Source organism: Lithobates pipiens, unplaced genomic scaffold, assembly GCF_037356315.1.
Source record: "Lithobates pipiens isolate NorthernLeopardFrog02 unplaced genomic scaffold, aLitPip1_a1.2 Scaffold_1, whole genome shotgun sequence".
NCBI classification, from domain to species: domain Eukaryota; kingdom Metazoa; phylum Chordata; class Amphibia; order Anura; family Ranidae; genus Lithobates; species Lithobates pipiens.
The window spans coordinates 214,355,047-214,374,131 of record NW_027507685.1 but is presented as its reverse complement, the minus strand read 5'-3'; the positions used below and the strand labels follow the sequence as shown (position 1 = coordinate 214,374,131).

General features: G+C 43.0%; 1 protein-coding gene across 1 annotated transcript in view; it reads left to right on the top strand.

Annotated features, from left to right (window-relative positions):
- Positions 1–14,239, top strand: part of RAB4B (RAB4B, member RAS oncogene family) — a 54,830-nt gene extending 40,591 nt beyond the window's left edge. Inside the window, exons 6-8 of the mRNA XM_077482174.1 lie at positions 6,677–6,772; positions 10,907–11,034; positions 12,007–14,239. Of these exons, the coding sequence (XP_077338300.1) occupies positions 6,677–6,772; positions 10,907–11,022 (212 nt within the window). The 3' untranslated portion in view covers positions 11,023–11,034; positions 12,007–14,239. The remainder of the gene's footprint in view (positions 1–6,676; positions 6,773–10,906; positions 11,035–12,006) is intronic.
- Positions 14,240–19,085: the final 4,846 nt, after the last annotated feature.

Here is a 19,085-nt window from a genome sequence, read left to right as displayed (position 1 = left end):
TTCGGACAGGGGGCTGCCGTTCGGCCCCGCCACTCTCTCCCATGATTGTCTAAATGGCACTGCTGCTGTGTCTCATCCAGGAGGGAGAATCCCGGATGGCTGAGGGATTCGTGAACAGAGCTGGGGCTCAGCTAAGTATTAAGGGGTGCTGGGGTGGCTGCTACACACACACACAAAACACACAGAATGCATTAAGATAAAAAAAAAAAAAAAACTTTCTGCCTTTACAACTCCTTTTTGGAGGGCTGCTCATAAGAGCTTACAATCTAATGTGGTGGGGCAAGTGGTTCATAGGTTGGACTTGATATCTCTTTTCAACCTCACCTACTATGTAACTATGAATCACTTTCTTGTTCTCATTTCTAGAAAAATAAAGCTATAAGATGTCTCGGGGGGTTCAAATAAATTTTATGACTCTGATTCATAGACTGGCACAGTGTTGTGTGGGGGAGGTGCTGTGGCTTTGCCGCAGAGTTAACTGAACCTTGTTTAGGAATTTGTGTCCATCCTCCTCCTTCTTCTTTTTTTTTTTTCTCCCTATATTTTCAATAGTCAGTAAATGACCTTCGTGTTCCATAAGTTATTGACCCAAAACAAATACTGATTAGGGTAGGTTTTTCTCCCTTCTTTCTAAGAATTTTATCAATGAAGTTTACAGAATATGACGAGTTACCATACCGCTTCAAAATGTAGTAGTTTAGTAGTGAGAACATGCGTTTCAGGAATTTCATTAGGGCCCTTCTACACGGGTGTCTTCCATTCCGATCAGCAGGGGATCTGCTAGGGATACCACCCTGCCTGCATGCCTGAGCTAAGGGCAGATTTCCAGGAAGTAAATGCTACATAATTCATCTGTCCTTACTCAAGATGGCTGCAGCTAGAAATGCTAGAGGGGTGTTTTACAAAGTGATTTCTCAACAAAATAAATCCTGGAGACAGGGATAGATCGGGGCGTTTGCTTTGGATATTACAAATGAATTAAAGTGTTACTAAACCCACAACCGTAAAATCCGTCTGTATATGTAGTAAAACATGCTTGTTATACTCTCTGTGGAACCTAAGGGGTTAATTCTCTGCATTGTGTAAAAAGGCTGTTTGATCTTGTATGCACAGACCCTCTCCTCCTTCCACCGACTCCAAAACTTGTCCGGATAGGGGAGTTACTGGAGTCAGGCTGCACATGCTGACTTTTGTGTGTATTGCTAGAGAGGTTTTTTTCTTTTTTTTTCTTGTGAGGGAATGCGATCAGCACAGGGCCAATCAGCATTGTCCAAGCAGGGGGTTGGGGTCCTGGATCCTGATAGGACAGCCAGTGCAGTGTGCAATCAGTGCCTGGTTAAAGCTTGTAGGAGGAGATCTAAGTCACAAGACTGCTATATACTGCTGATATTTAGCAGGTTATATTTACTAAAATAATTGCGTTTCCATATTCTGTGTACTATGAGACCAGATATAGCGAATGCAGGGTCCTGGGTTAGTAACGCTTTAAATAGCATTTTCAGTTTGTAGTGCCTTGGAGCTGTGGAGCTATTTTTTTTTAATTGGAAAAAAGACTAATAAAAGAATGTACATGGTACAATATTCAAATCGGGAAACATAAAAATAACACATACGTAGTGTGAAATTAGATGGCACTGAAGAAATGACACTTTGCTACAATCTAAAGTAGTGAGTGTACAGCTTGTATAACAGTGTAAATTTGCTGTTCCTTCAAAATACTCAACACACAGCCATTAATGTCTAAACCGCTGGCAACAAAAGTGAGTACACCCCTAAGTGAAAATGTCCAAATTGGGCCCAATTAGCCATTTTCCCTCCCTCGTGTCATGTGACTCGTTAGTGTTACAAGGTCTTGGGTGTGAATGGGGAACAGGTTTGTTAAAATTGGTGTTTATCGCTCTCTCTCATATTGGTCACTGAAAGTTCAACTTGGCACCTCATGGCAAAGAACTCTCTGAGGATCTAAAAAAAAAGAATTGTTGATCTACATAAAGATGGCCTAGGCTATAAGAAGATTGCCAAGACCACACCGCGGTTTAACAGGACTCGTTCCACTCAGAACAGGCCTTGCCATTGTTGACCAAAGAAGTTGAGTGCACGTACCCAGCATCATATCCAGAGGTTGTCTTTGGGAAAATGTATGTATGAGTGCTGCCAGCATTGCTGCAGAGGTTGAAGGGGTGGGGGATCAACCTGTCAGTGCTCAGACCATATGCCTCACACCGCATCAAATTGATCTGCATATCTGTCATCATAGAATGAAGCCTCTTCTAAAGATGATGTACAAGAAATCCTGCAAACAGTTTGCTGAAGACAAGCAGACTAAGGACATGGATTACTGGAACCATGTCCTGTGGTCCGATGAGACAAACTTATTTGGTTCAGGTGGTGACAAGCATGTGTGCAACCAGGTGAGGAGTACGGTGGCCAAGACCATACAGCAGTTTAACAGGACAGGCTCCACCTCAGAACGGGCCTTGCCATGGTCGACCAAAGAAGTTGAGTGTACATGCTCAGCGTCATATCCAGAGATTGTCTTTGGGAAATAGATGTATGAGTGCTGCCAGCATTGCTGCAGAGGTTGAAAAAGGGGGGGGGGGGGGGGGTCATCCTGTCAGTGCTCAGACCATACGCCACACACTACATCAGATTGACCTGCATGACTGTTGTCCCAGAAGGAAGCCTCTTTTAGAGATGATGCACAAGAAAGCCCGCAAACAGTGTGCTGAAGACAGACTAAGGACATGGATTACTGGAACCATATCCTGTGGTCTGATGAGACCAAGATAAACGTTTTTGGTTCAGATGGTGTCAAGCGTGTGTGGCGGCAACCAGGTGAGGAGTACAAAGTGTGTCTTGCCTACAGCCAAGCATGGGAGTGTCATGGTCTGGGGCTACATGAGTGCTGCCGGCACTGGGGAGCTACAGATCATTGAGGGAACCATGAATGCCAACATGTACTGTGACCTACTGAAGCAGAGCATGATCCCCTCCCTTTGGAGACTGGGCCACAGGGCAGTATTCCAACATAACGACCCCAAACACACCTCCAAGATGATCACTGCCTTGCTAAAGAAGCTGAGGGTAAAGGTGACGGACTGGCCAAGCATGTCTCCAGACCTAAACCCTATTGAGCATCTGTGGGACATCCTCAAACGGAAGGTGGAGGAGCGCAAGGTCTCTAACATCCACCAGCTCTGTGATGTCATCATGGAGGAGTGGAAGAGGACTCCAGTGGCAACCTGTAAAGCTCTGGTGAACTCCATGCCCAAGAGGGTTAAGGCAGTGCTGGAAAATAATGGTGGCCACACAAAATATTGACACTTTGCGCCCAATATGCACATTTTCATTTAGGGGTGTACTCGCTTTTGTTGCCAGCTATTTGGACATTAATGGCTGTGTGTTGAGTTATTTTGAGGGGACAGCAAATTTACACGGTGTTATACAAGCTGTACACTCACTACTTTACATTGTAGCAAAGTGTCATTTCTTCAGTGCTGTCACATGAAAAGATAGAATAAAATATTTACAAAAATGCGAGGGGTGTACTCACTTTTGTGAGATACTGTATATTATAGTGGAGGTCACATATGATTATGAAATATGAAAAACATACCAATTGTATAACTGTAGTTAAGTACTGATTACATGGTATATAATGATAAACCATCAATTAGGTGCAGGTTTCACCATCGGATAGCCACCTGTCCCATATCTTGGTATACTTGAGTGGACAATCCTCTGTGTGTAAATCACTTTTTATGTAAGGGTGGGTGTCCTTTATCTCCATTTTCCAACACTGGACTGTGAGAAGCATTGCCTGCATCCAGTTCCGAGCCACTGTTTTCCTAGCCAGGAAAAGCGTTTCAAGCAAAAAGGTAGCAAGGAACTTATCAATATCTTGATCCAAAAGAAGGCCAAGTAAACATAGCTTGGGGTCTAGGACAATTGGCAAACCCATTTCGTCATGCAGAAAATGGATCACCTGAAGCCAAAATGTTTGTATAATCGGGGAAGTCGATAACAAATGATAGTCAGGTGCGGAAGCACACAACGGGCACATTGGTCTACAAGTGGGTTGATAACGGGCAATTATCTAAGGTGTTCGTGTTAAAAAAAAACCTTCTGCCTTTACATCTTAATGCATTAAGATAAAAAGCCTTCTGTGTACAGCAGCCCCCCTAATACTTACCCGAGGTCCCTCTCTGTCCAGCGATGTCCACGAGCATCTCGGCTGTCTTGAGATTCTCCCTCCTGGCTGAGACATAGCGGCGCAATTGGCTGCTGTCAAAGTCAGCTAGCCAATCAGGAGAGAGAGGGGGCAGGGCCAAGTCGGGGGCTCCGTGTCTGAATGGACACAGGCAGCTGTGACTCGGCTCGGGTGCCCCCATAGCAAACGGCTTGCTGTGGGGGCACTGGACAGGAGGGAGGGGCCAGGATCACAGAAGAGGGACCAGAGAAGGGGATCCGGGCTGCTCTGTGCATAACCACTGCAATACAGCAGGTAAGTGTCACATGTTTGTTATTTTTATAAGAAAAAATGAGACTTTACAATCACTATAAGTATGCCCGATGTAATATGTATAATTTTTGTTAAGCGATCTGACGTTTTGTGTTATCTAGGATTTTTCCCAGTCAGTGTCTTTGAGCTGTGGATCTTTTGTTGCCTATAAACCGGTTTTACATTTGAATGGTCAACCACAAGTCAAATTACCTATCATTGATGCTGAAGGCTCGAAGTGTCTCAAACTGATATAAAATCGATGCCATCAATACAAGTTCTTAAAGCAGAGTTCCAGCCTGGGGAAAAAATAAAAATAAAAGGCAGCAGCTACAAATATACGGTAGCTGCTGACTTTTAATATAAGGACTCTTACCTGTCCAGATGTCGGCACCCCAAACCAATCCACCCATCAACTGCGGGTGCAGGCTCTAGTGTTCTGTCAGAATCGGCGACCTGTCAGATTAGGTAACGGAAGTGACATTCCGTCACCTGCACATGCGTTCCACCGCTACTACGCTTTGCTCATCGAACTCTTTTAGCAATAAAGGGAGCGTATAGAAATATAGTATATTGACATCTGTGATGCTGTTTTCATGTTACATTTTGAAAGAAGCTGGACACCAGCAGTGGGAAGGCGGTGGAGGCCATGTTGGTACACCCCTCACTGCTCATCGCTAAACCTTTTAGGTTTTCAAAATTAAACATTCAAACAACATCACAGATGTGAGCGTATATAAATAAATATAGTTTATTGACATCTGTGATGCTGTTTGAATATTTAATTTTAAAAACCTAAAAGGTTTAGCGCTGAGCAGTGCGAGGTGTACCAACATGGCCTCCACCACCTTCCTACTGCTGGTGTCCAGCTTCTTTCAGCGTCTAGAGGCGATTCAGTTCGCATTGTGCGCTATACAAGTATTTCATTCATTCATTCATTCATTCATTCATTCAAAATGTAACATCAAAACAACATGAGAGATGTCAATATACTATATTTCTATACGCTCACTTTATTGCTAAAATGACTGTGAAGTTCAAGACATTAGTGGGTGTAGTAAGATGTCCCCTGCCTTCTTCTGACTGCAGGTGTTCTGTCAGATGAGCAAACCCGGCAGTGGTGGGGCCTTTTCTCCATAGAACACAGACAGTGAAGCAGACGAATTCAGGCTTTGCAGACAGTTTCCTACTGTGCATGCGCGAGTCACGCGTGCATTCTGCTTGGTCCTGTCATCTTCTGGGACACAAACACAGGTCCCGGAAGGCAGTGGGGAAAGGAGGAAGGCCAGATGCACCCGTGGAAGTGACGTTCCTTGCCGCGGTGACATAGGCCAGAAGTCCCAAAGAAAAAAATGCAAAAAAGGTACCAAAAAAATTAAAATCCAAAAAACAAGTACATTTTTTGAGACAGATTTATCTTTTTGCCTGGAACTCCGCTTTAAAGATAACCTGAGAGAAACATGAGGGCTGCCGTTGCTGGTTGCTTGGTTTCAGAGGTTTTAGTCACTGACCGGAAACAAACTGGTCAACCAAAAAAGTGCAGAAACCAGAGGGTCAGTATAACAGCCAAGCAACTAGCAAAAGAGTATTGATTATTAGAGATGCACCGATACCCGTATCGCTGCTGGTACCGAGTATCTTCATGATTTCTGGTGAAAATGCTACCGATACTTTGCGATGCGATTTGCATGTAAACAAAATCAATACTGACACGTACCAATTCTTTTGGTCTAGTACTGGCCGATACTGAATACTGATACTTTGCAGTGCAATTTGTGTCCATACAAAATGAATGAACGCAAATCGCACTGCAAAGAATTGCACGAGATTTGAACAGGAATGCAATGTGATTCCTGTCAAAATTGCATGCGTTTTCCCCCGCACCACTCTTGTGTGAACCCAGGCTGAAATTCCTTTGACAAGCCTGGATTCACACAGGAGCGGTGGGGGAAACCACATGCTTTTTGGACAGGAAACGCATTGCATTCCTGTTCAAATTGAATGCGAATCTTTGCAGTGCTAACTTTTTGCACATTCATTTGTTTTTTGCTCATTCATTTTGTATGGATGCAAGTCGCACCTCGAAGTATTAGTAGCCTTTAGTTCTACTTTAAGCATGCAGCAGTGATTGCGTTATAAACTTTACTGACACATATATTGCTTTATTCCCTCTAGAGCTGATGTTTTTGGAAACCAGTGCTCTGACTGGAGAGAACGTGGAAGAAGCATTCTTAAAATGTGCCCGGACGATATTAAATAAAATTGACTCAGGTAAGAGCTGGCTGTACATGCAATTCTATTTAAATTCCAAGTCCACTTAATTATAAGCTGGAGTTGGGATTTAAAGCTAATCATTTACCAAACAGCAGGGCTGTGATTAACGGTACATCTGTGTGACCTGTTGCCACACATGTAACACTACTGTGCGGTGCCAATAGAGTGGGCTTTAACGCCAACGCACTGCTCGGTCTCTGTGCTGGGAGTGTGCAGCGCATGCGCTCTCAGCACAGTAACATCAACCGCCCCGTAGCGGATATTTGTAGCGTGTGGGCGTTAAAGTCCACTCTTTTGCCATAGCACATATCTGCCACAAGGTGGCTGTTTCTGTGCCGAGAACACTCACTGTGCACTCCCAACATAGAGACTGAGCTGTTTTTGACAGATCTAAGTCCTTACTAATGATCGGTAGCCAGGTAGACTGACCATCACAGTGGTCATGGTATTGGGAGTCAATCAGTGGTCACATGATTGTCAATCCTTCCTGTATGAAAGGGTGGGTTGCAGCACAGACAAAACCGGCTCTTCAGCACAGCCACTAGCCACTCTTAGTTAAAGCACCACATTGTAAATGCAAAAACTCTGGCTAGGCACACCGTTAACCACTAGGCATCCATGCTATAGCCGAAAGACGGCTGCAGCGCGGGCGCCAATTGCCGGGAGGATATCCCTGGACGTCCTCCCGTTTTACTTCCGCGCGATGCACGCTCCCGCGAGCGCGCATTGGGGAAATTCTGTGCTGGCCGTGTGTGAGGAGGGAGAGACTAACGCTGTAGCATGAGTAAAAACAAAACAAAAAAGACGGCAAATGAAGTGCCCACATGTCCCCACTGTCAGTGCCAGTGCCACCTGTTGTGCCATCTGTCCCCAGTGTCACGTATAAGTGCCATCTGTCATCAGGGCCACATAGTGCCATCTGTCATCAGTGTCACTTGTCATTAGTGCCACCTGTCAGTGTCACATGCCATGTGTCATCAGTGCCACGTATTAGTGGCATGTATTAGTGCCATCTGTCATCAGTGCCATGTCAGTGTCGCATGTCATTGTCCTGGTGCTCCAGGGCCTTTAAAAGTGTAATAGGTAGTCAACAAGTTAGATGTGTAATTTATGCTCCTAGAACACGTGATGGTGCTCCCTGCATGTTGGGCCTCTCCGTGTGTCTAGGCTGTGGAAACGTCCTAAATATCGTAATACACTCAAGAGGAGTAGCAGAATTTTATTTTTGGCCATTATTTGTGATATACACATGCCATGTGAGAGAAATAACCTATTACAATGACAATTTTATGGGGGGGGGAGAGAGAGAATCTTCATTTTACAAAGAATTGTGGGGAAAAATTACAACATCAAAAACCTCACCATGCCTCTTACTAAATGCCTTGGAATGTCTACTTTCCAAAAAGGGGTCATTTGGGGGGTATTTTGTACTTTCCTGGCTTGTTCGGGTCGCAATGATGAGGCCTCAGTACATCGGGTGTGATCAATTTTTTATGAATTGCACCACTGCGTGTAGACTCTCTAACTTTCACAAAGACCAAATAATATCCACTAATTTGGCTTATTTTTACCAAAGACATGTAGTAGTATAAATTGTAGCCATAATTTATGAAGAAAAATGTATAATTTGCAAAGTTTTATCACAGAAACAAAGAAAGGTGTGTTTTTTTTATTTTTTTGTTTTTTTATTTTTTTCAAAATTTTCGGTCTTTTTTTCATAGCGCAAAAAAATAAAAAACCCAGAGGTGATCAAATACCACCAAAAGAAAGCTCTATGTGTATGAAAAAGACAAAAATTAAATTTGGGTAGAGTGTTGCATGAGTAATTGTCATTCAAAGTGTGAGAGCGCTGAAAATTGGTTTGGTCACGAGGGGGGTTTAAGTGCCCTGTTGTCAAGTGGTTAACCCTTGATCACCCCAGATATTTAACCCCCTTCCCAGCCAGCCATTGGTACAATGATGGTGTATATTTTAGCACTGGTTCCCACAAAATGTCAAAAGTTTCAGTTAGTGTCAGTCTGTCCACAATATCGTAGTCTAGCTGTATGTCGCTGATCACCGCCATACTAGTATAAAAAAAAATATTCCAGTCTATATCCCATAGTTTGTAGACACTATAGCTTTTGCACAAACCTATCACTATACATTTATTGTGATTGGTTTGGCCTAAATCAGGGGTCAACAACCTTTTCCACGTAAGGGCCAGATTCAGTGTATGTGAATGCATTGAGGGCCACATTCACCTGTTAATAAATTAAGATGACAATCTGGACCCCTTTACATTACACAGCCTGCACCTCTGGAACCCTTTACATTACAAAGCCCCGCACCTCTGGACGCCTTTACATTAGACAGCCCCGCACCTCCGGAACCCTTTACATTACAAAACCTCGCACCTCTGGACGCCTTTACATTACATAGACCCCGTACCTCTGAACCCCTTTACATTACACAGCCCCCCCCCCTGCATATTACACAGCCGCCCCCAGCTTCTTGGCTGAATCGGTTGTTATCCCAAGAAAGCATACAGCCAGAAGGGTTTAAAATGTCCGTGGGCCGGGTTTCTAGAGCCACAAAAAAAAAAAACAGCGGTGATCAAATGCGACCAAAAGAGAGCTCTATTTGTGGGAAAAAAAATTATTTATGTACAATGCTGCATGACCGCGCAATTGTAAGTTAAAGAAACGCAATGCCATATAGCAAAAAATGGCCTGATCGTGAAGGGGTAAAGTTTCCAGAGTTCAAGTGGTTAAAGTTTATGTGGGACCAAAACATATTTTTTTTTTGTTTTTGGTATATAAGAGCTTTTGTTTGCTGTCCGTGTCCCTGCTGGGGACAGTCACACTTTGTATTTGTCCAGGTTACCATTATCACCGTGACAAAAAGTGATGGAAAATCCAAATGTTAAAATTACAAGATCAATATAATGACGAGTTTTAAAAAAATGAAAACTCATTAAAACAAGTATTTCTATCTGCCTGATCTCTTTTTATATGCATAGCTAAACAAATACAATTTTTAATTTCTGCCATGACTCGCATTTTAATTATTATTTTTTTTTACTTTGCCATAATTTTATTTTATTAAAACTAAAGATTTTTAGATTATCCTCAGGAGGGGGTGCTCAGTTGACTTGAGTCTGCCTATGAAGGGAAAAATGGCTTCCCCCCGTGCACCTGTTATATTGCACAATAAATGCTGAAATTACGTTTTATAAACATTAAAGCTGAACACCGGATATGATGTTTTTTGCCTACTTCAGCTTAGTCCCATGTACAGTAAGTATCTCATATCTGAGGGGCCACTGGGGAAGCTGACAATAACAGGGCATTCATTCTCTGATTGGATGAGGTGAAGATTGACATCACCGCTTGTCCTATCGGAGAAGGCCTTATATTCAATAAATACAAGGTATTCTGTGAATGGTGGCAGTGCCAAGTGAGTGACCCTGTGTGGGTGGTATACAAAGGCGAAGCCGCTCGGCACAGAACTTTTACATCTGAAACGTAAGTAGTTAAGTCACATGACCCCTTTACTTGTATTCTCTGTTTTTTTTATGAAGATCTAAAGTACTGTCTTTTTAAAAAAAAAAATGTAATTATAATCCTAAAAACCTTTTCTCACAGCGCCGCTCTGTCACATGATCCTCCTCTGCTCTCCTTCCCCGATCAGCAGAGAGAGGTCACATGACCATGGAGTAGTGCTGTGCAGGGAGGTATTTTATGATTTATAATTTTTTAAAAATTGACAATCCTTTTAGATCTTCAGAAAACGGAGAATAAAAGTACTGGGGTTATGTATTGCAGCGGGAATAATGGCAGGAGGCGAGGGGATGGGAAAGGAAATAAGCTCTCGCAACACAGACTGAGCTGACAGGCAGGTAGGGAGAGGAAGAGACGTAAACTCACTGCGGAATCCGGGATCAGCAGCCATGATTACCGTGGTCAGTTCACATAGGGTAACACAGGAACAAGCAGGATCAACCAGGTATTTTAGAACATAGAAAGCTACAAATTATACTGCAACAGCACTATGCTATTGTTCATGCTTTAAAGGAACTGAATTTTTTTTTTTGTAGAGTTACAAACAGTTTAAAAAGTATTCAGTCCTTTCACATCTCTTATTTTTCAGGAGAGCTTGATCCAGAGAGGATGGGATCTGGGATCCAGTATGGAGAAGCCTCGCCACGGCACGCAAAGCACATGCATGGGACGCAGCTGCAAAACAGACAGCAGTGCAACTGTTAAGCAGCAAGAGAGGTAAACTTTAACCCCTTCAGTATAGGAGGGTTGACCTTCTGGGCACACAGTCCCACTAGGGGGACCAGGCAAGTTTGTTCAGTGTTATTCTAAATTTTTCAGGTTTTAACCTTCTTTTTTTTTTTTTTCTTTTTTTTTTTTGCTTCACTTTTTTATTGTTTATAAATGAAACAAGTTATGAAAAAACATGCAGTTGAGGAGTGCCTATAGATAAAAAAACAAACCGAGCGGCTCTGGCTAAAGTTGGATGATGCCCCATTTACATACCTCCCAGAAATGGCATTATTCTGTCCCGCTTTGTTGCTAGGACATTGCTAAGACGCTCCCAGCTGTTACTTCTCACAGGAATGAGCTTTCAAACCCCCGCACATGTGTGGTCCACTATCTCCTCTGTTGCGGCATTGCTGAGCTCAGACCACCTCCCACAGTCCCCAAACCATCTCCAGATAGAATAGAGCCTTGGGGGGCACTCTGCACATGCTTAGTTTGGTGTGTATTGCTAGAGAGTTTTTTTTTTTTTTTTTTTTTTTTTTTTTGGGAGAGTGGATGTGATCAGCACAGGGCACTGTCTAGAGGGTCAGGGTTCCTGCAGCCTCATAGGACAGTCAGAGTAGAATGAACTCCTACAAGCTTTAACCAGACACTTATAGAAGTCATAAGACTGTTATATACTGCTGACCAGAAGGTATTTAGCAGTTTATATTTACTAAAATAATTGCATTTATATGTTCTGTGTACTGTGGGAGACCAGATATAGTAAATGCTGGGGCCAGGGTTTAGTAACATTTCTTTTATTTTTTGGCTACTGGGGCTTTAGGAGCTAGAAGTCTGATCTGTTTTTATATTTGATGGGTAGACTTAAATGTTTTATCTGGGGATACATGGAGGTGTTGCACACAGTAGATCCATTATTTTATTGTATTCCCTTTTTTCCTGCTGATGATGATTTCCTATATTTTTTTTTTCCCCCAGAAATATTCCTGTGAATCTACTGTTCAGACGGCGATGCACTTTTCGTCATGCCCCTCCCCCCCCCCCCGGACTAGACTGCACGTTTCCCTGAAATATTGCACTTAATCTACATGAAGGCTATCCCAACAGTCTCCTCTCTTTCTATATATGTATATCTGTGTTTAGAAGCCCCCATGACGGCCTGGCTCCTGATACGGCTCTCAACGCACCCGTAATATTCAATAATCTCCCATCCCTGCTTCTTTCATAGCCTGTTACCTCCATTCCATGAAAATACTGAAGAGTCAGCGCTGCCGGTGAGTCCTTTTCAAGTGACATTAGTAGACCAGGCGTAGGCGGCATTGAGGCCCGATGGTGTGACCTGGAGTGAGATTACTCGGAGAGGACTTGCTGGTAGTGAAGTCACTTTTCTTTTTTTAATTTATCAGAAGCTGGGAACTAAGGGTTGCCCTAACCAGTGGCACGCGCCTTTTATGGAGAAAACCAGTTTGAAGTGTTTGAAGACTTTTTCTTTACGTCGGCGGTACAGCCAAAAATCTGACCACTGAAGTCCTCGCCTCTCCTGAGAAGAATCTGAGCTTGCGTATTAAGACTAAAGAACAGGTCCTGAGCCCCAGTCCATCCGTGGCAGACAGTTGCCCACTTCATGCCTCCAGTGCTTATGTGCTGCGTATTATCCACGTCCCATAACGCTTTGCTGCTTGACAGAGCTGACGTTCTCCTCTGCAGCCATATTCAGTTGCCATAATTTTGATTCTGAGGCTGTACAGGACACATTGGCCTTCTGTGCTCTGTCCTGCTCTATACATCACTATGGCTGGAAACCGTATTTCTATGTACATGTCTGCCATATATATATATGTTTTGTGTCTGTCTTATCTTGTTTGATGAACAGGAAAATGTTGCTTTGCTTTTCTTTTCTTTTTTTCCCTTTTTTTTTAAGGTTTTTTTTTTTTTTTTTTATCGTGCGTTTTAAAAGAGACCTGTCAGGAAACAAGTAGGGGAGCTGCTATTGAAGGCGCATGCTTCAGGGCTGTCTTCTCAGGTTCACCATTTAGTAAAACCACTGGCAAGAACAAGCATGCAGCAAGCCTGACCATGCTTTGCCTAGGAGGGGACAGGCCAACCCTTGATTCCAAGGTGGTATTTGCATATAGGAACAGCTTGGGTTTTAGGAGTAGAGCTTGAAGGTTATATATAGACCCCAGAGGGTGTCTGCTTTCCATTCATTTCATTTCAATTTTATAGCATTTAACCAAAGGAAAGATATATGTTAAGTAGTGAAGCAAGAATAAGGATAGACCTGGAGCTTGCATCTACGGATATGTTTTGGCAGTGGCAGCTTCCACATATTTATTCAGACAGGTTCCTCCTAGTTTAAATACCAGCTTAATTGGAAACCTATTTGAATGATATCCTTCCATATAGTAACCTAGAGGGGTCCTTGCTCATTGCAACCCTGTTGTGAACAGTTGCAAGACTCTTGTCCCACAGTTGTTTATAGCTCCCTGCAGATTTAAAGCAGTAGTAAACTGCGCTTTGCAACTTTTTACTTACTGGTCAGTTTATAGTGGAGCCTACTTGTAGGTAAAATGAGGAGCTCCTAAACATGCACCAATAAGGATATATTCACGTTTTGCAGCCATTGAGCAGCGGTACAGTGCGCTCTGAAGGGACGGCATACTCAGTATGCCATCCTTTCAGAGCGCTGTGCCATGATCTTGGCTCCCATTCAAACGGCCAGAGCCCTGTGAACCCATAAGGAAGACAGGGTAAGGATGGAAGCCCTGTTTTACAATTAAGTCCTTCATAATGGGCTAGTATGCAATTACCTTGCAGGGGCCTGGAAATTTTTTATTTTTTTTTATCTGGATTTACTACCACTTTAGGTATAGACAATTGGTACCAGATTTCTCCTTCAAATGACGCCTCAGAGCGACTTCTGGTTTCAGCTCCCAGTCCTGCTCTGCAACTTAAGCAAGGGCCCCAGTTAGATTAAAAAAAGACAATTAAACTGGTAATATTTTTTTATTATCATTAAACCTCCACCGTCTTGTTTTTTTTATTTTTTATTTTTTTTATAATTGACGGTAGAAAAAACTGGCCTGATCACACTTGTCATCGACGTTCTCTGTAATGATGCCTGGGATGGAAGGAAGAGAAAACAATACTGTTATAATTGTATTTGTGTGTTATAAATACAATATTAAATAAAATCTATATGTAATATTTATCAATATTTCATTTGCTTTGTAGACAAATTGCCATATATGGTTAATCCTAACCTGCTGCACTGCTGTGGCAAAAGGGTGAACTTTAACACACTCATCCCTGGGCAGCTGAAGTTCCTGTGCTGAGTGTGCAGCACACAGCCGTCGAGGCTGACTTCCGATCACGTGACCACTGTGACGGCTGATCACAATTGTCACATCATTGCCGATCCTTCCCATCTAGAGATCGTCTATCCTTTCCATTAAAGGTTGGGCAGGAAAGGGTTAGCAAAGCTATGCTGCTTCCACATGCTGACAAAAGGTTCATCTAAGCACAATAATCAGATATTTGCATTGGAAATATTAGATTTTTGCTAGTCCAGGACTGTGTATGGAGCGGCCATTGATCATTTTATGAAATATGTAGGCAAGTTAGAGTTTGTTTCCTAAAGAAGTAGTAAAACTTCATTTTTAAACATGTTATTAAATCCACCCTGTAGAACTTGGTCATGTTCGAATCCATCTTGTGGTTGCTGAAATGCGTGGTCAGACAATTCGCCTCCCCAATCACCACCACTCCCCAGCTTTCCAACCACGCTACTATCAAGGAGACAATTTTTATGATGAGGGCTGGTTGACAGTGCTGGTCTCTGGCAGTAGAGGCACTCTGGAGACAGGGGGTGGCGTCGGCTCCAATCACAACATGCTGTTCATTCACAAACACAACAGATCAGTCAGTATTGCAGAGCTGTGTGGTAAATCTATCAGCTGATAGTAAATATTCCCTGTGTCGGCAGATGGCTCACACAGCCCCACCACTGACTTTTACTGTTGTAAATGAGTAGTTAGCGCTGTCTGGGCTAGATCTGTGTGATGGATCTGCTGGTGCCATGTAGGTTTGCTAGCAGATTTATCACATAGCCCCACAGTGCTGACTGCTCATTCATAATAGTAAAAGATCAGTCAGCTCAAAGAAGGCACAGGGTCTCAGTGTTGTACTCTAGCTCCCCTATAGGAATGCCCACAAATTGGGCTGCAGTCTGGGGTGGAGCTACAGCACAGCATTGACACAACAATAAAGTTGTTTGTATCTTAACAGAACTGTGTGCTATGTGCACAGGGGATTCTAGGAGGATTTTCACCCTCTGGTGACAATTCTTCTTGAAAGTGCATACGTAGTACTGGATACCAGTATGTTGTAAAAGGTGATGGCTGGGGAAGGTGGGATTGTAGATTTATCTTTTAAAGTGAACCTGCACTCCATTTTAAACTATTAAAAGTCAACCCTTCAAGATGTCCACATTATTAGTCATAAAAGCCTTATCTGTGCCCAACTCTGATTTTAGTTTCACTATGTTGTATACTCATTTTATAACTTTGTTCATACAACTGTCATGAGTCTTCTTATTGAACAGTATGTAGAGTACAGGCACTGGTATAGATTTAGAAGAAATGGAAATTTCCCCATGGGGTTTTTTAGCAGCAAAAATGATTCAAAATATTTTTTTGTAAAAGATCACTGGTTTTATTAACAAAAAAGTTGGACAATGGTTGCATACAAAAGTTAAAATATAAGCTCTGGTGTATACAATGCGAGATCATTTAGAATTGGAAACAAAGGACAATTAATTTTGTAATGGGATACTTAGTATATAGCAGTGGCTGTTACCCTAGAGTAGTAGATTATACCATCCAATGTAAAGAAAAGCCCCAATGCATTTCAGCCTTAGAAATTCTAGCCTTCTTCAGGGGGTTCTTGCATTTCTATAAAGACATCAAAGGTACAAATTACAATATTTCATGATATATAGGCACATTTCATAACATCCAATCAACCTAATAATCACAGTATATTTACCCCTTCCATTCAGTTAGCTTGCATTATCCAGAGACTTTGTTTAAAGAGTAAAAGAATAGAGTGAAATATTCCCCCCCAAGAGAATCCCAAATTGGCCCCCTTCCTCGCCACCAAGCAGCAGGGCGGTCCGAGGAGCTTGGTCACGAGTGGTATGCCCCCCCACGGAGCACATGGGGGGGGGGGAAGCGTAGGGAACACGACTCCTAAAAATTCATAGGGGAGTATAAATTGGCGTACTATATATATTAACTTTACTACATACTATATATTAACTTTCATAATTTTACACAGTTGTGACAAGGATTGTAAACAATCAATGTGATGGAAAAATAAAGAACACACATCTTGAAATAATTTCAAGAGAGAAGTTCTCAGAGGGATTATACCCGCATGGGTGCAAGATATGATATATGATATTTAATCATATTTTATGCTGATCTCCATATAGGGGGATCCGCTGGACATGCACTACATCTCCCATTGGGGCACAAAAGTGGCCCAGTTAACATCAAGATTTAATTGGTATGTCATAAAAAAAAAAGTTGAGATTATAATTAATAGAATAAGATGCAAAAATATGAGTATAGATTTAGGCTCCATTCACGCTTGTGCCACCTGTAATGCAACTTTGGACATCAAAGTTGCATGACAAGTCGTTCACCATGCTTTCATAAATGCAGTGACTTGAAAGGAGTTCATGCACTACTTTGGTCTAAATTTCATGCAACTTGAGGGCCCTAGACTTCAATGTTAACTCCCAAAAGTTGCTTGCAAAGTCATATCTGAATGTTATATCAGGGCTCAAAATTTCAAGTCCTGAGCTACTAGCCAGGCCTCAAGGGTTACTCGCCACCAGTTGCCCCACCCAACCCCTACCCTGCCCTGCTCCTAATTCCGCCCTCATAAATTATTTCACAAAATGACACTTAAGGCTGGGTTCACATATGAGCATGCAGTGGCTCACAGCAGGAATCCGGTGCGTCCTCGTTCACTGTTTCAGCCTGAATTTTGGTCTGAATTCGGACCTGAAACAGACCAAAAGATGCACAGTGTTCCTGTGCAAATTGCATTGGAGCTGCTGCGGAGATATGTGAACTGGCTCCATAGAGATCCAGTCACAATCTCCTGCTATTGCGAATTGGATGCGGAGAATCTGCATCCAATTCGCACTAGTGTGAACACGGCCTAAATGTTATAAAAATAAATATTAAAGTGGAGTTGCACCCATTTAAAAGTCAGCAGTTACAAAAAGTGTAGTTGCTGACTTTCAATAATCAGACCTCACCTGTCCTACGGTCCAGTGATGCGGGCGCATGAAGTCTCGCCTCTCTCCCCCTGCCCTCCGCGGTGCTGCCATTCACACTTTGTCGGCCCCGGCTGTAGCTTCACAGCTTGGCATGCACCGCAAATGGCTTGGCAATCTTCTGGGACCTGTGACATGTCCCAGAAGATTGCAGGGGGGGAAGGGGGAGAGGTGATCTTCCTTCTGGCGCCAGGGGAGGAAGTGGGAGCTGGGTGCCTGTAAAATGGTAACTGCCCATTGATGCAGCTTACCTGTGCCCATCAATGCTATTTCACTTGTGTCCGTCAATGCTGCTTCGCCTGTGTCCATTAAAGCTGCCTCACCTGTGCCCAGCAATGCAGCCTCACCGGTGTCCATTCACTGGTGCCCATCAATGCAGCCTACCTGTGCAGGGGAAACGAGGAGAGGAAGAGGATTGCCAGTCGGATCATCAGAGCGCCGAGGAACATCACTGTAACAGCTTTCATTTCAATTGCTACACAGGTACATTGTTTTCAAATGGTCTGATAGCTCAGTGGCAACATAGGCCAGGTGCGCGCACAATGCTATCCAGAAATCACCAAGCCTGGAGTACATGTGGCCGTCAGGGTAAACTCGCTGCAGGCAGTCAAACTTTGCCATTGTGAGGGGGTAGGGTCATGCAATGGAGCAACGAGTGAACATCAATTTCTGTTACAAATTGGGGAAACTGGTTACGGAGCTGCATGAAATAAAAATGTATGGGACAGAAGCCGTGAGCAGAAAATGTGTTTGGTTCAAACGCTTTTGCGACAGGAAGGAAACAACTGAGGATGAGCCAAGCTCAGGTTGGCCGTCAATGAGCAGAACCCCAGGCACAATCGAGCAAGTGCGACAAATGCTGACACAAGATTGGCAACTGACTCTGATGGTGGAGGAATTGGGCATTACCAAAAAAACGGTGCGCACCATCATCCACAAAGATTTGGGTAAGCGGTAGATTTGTTCCCGGTTTGTGAGACACAAGCTGACAGACAAACGGAAAGCAAAACAGATGGAAACCTCTGGAGGCCTCGTTGGCATGTGTGACCAGGATCCATTCTTTCTGCAAACCAAAGAGGATGAGACCTGCTGTACCAGTTTGGATCTGGAATCAAAGCAGCGTACCTGTTCTCGATCATCCACTGTACTCCCCTGATCTGGCGCCTGCTGAATTTTGTTTCCCTGCCTAAAGAGCGTCATGATAGGTGGATGTGGTGGCAATTCAAGAATGTGTGACAGCGGTTCTGCAATTGATTCCTAAAGATGCCTTTGCTGTCAGTTTCCAGAAGCTTATAATTGTGTTATGAAGGATAGTGATTATTTTGAAGGCCAAGAAGTCATTTGTAACTTCTGTTTTTTTTTTTTTTTTTTAAAACAACGAGTTTATTGGTATACAAGCCAGTAGACAGGAAAAAATAAGGAAAAAATTTCGACATCATAGGTACATCCAGCAGGACAGGACAACAAACTTCAAAATCAGTACAGTGATGTATAGAAATACAGATCAGATCCGATCCGGTAGAGCGGCAGCAGAATAACAGAGCACTTGCACTGCATGGCATATTGTATCAATAAGACAGTAACTCATATAAACACATCCAGAGTACGCACCCATCCCTGGTGCTGATCAGGAGACAGACCGCATAGAGTCAATCCGCTCAATACAAATAGGGTAATAGGCTCCTCTAGTATCCCATCTTTGTCATAC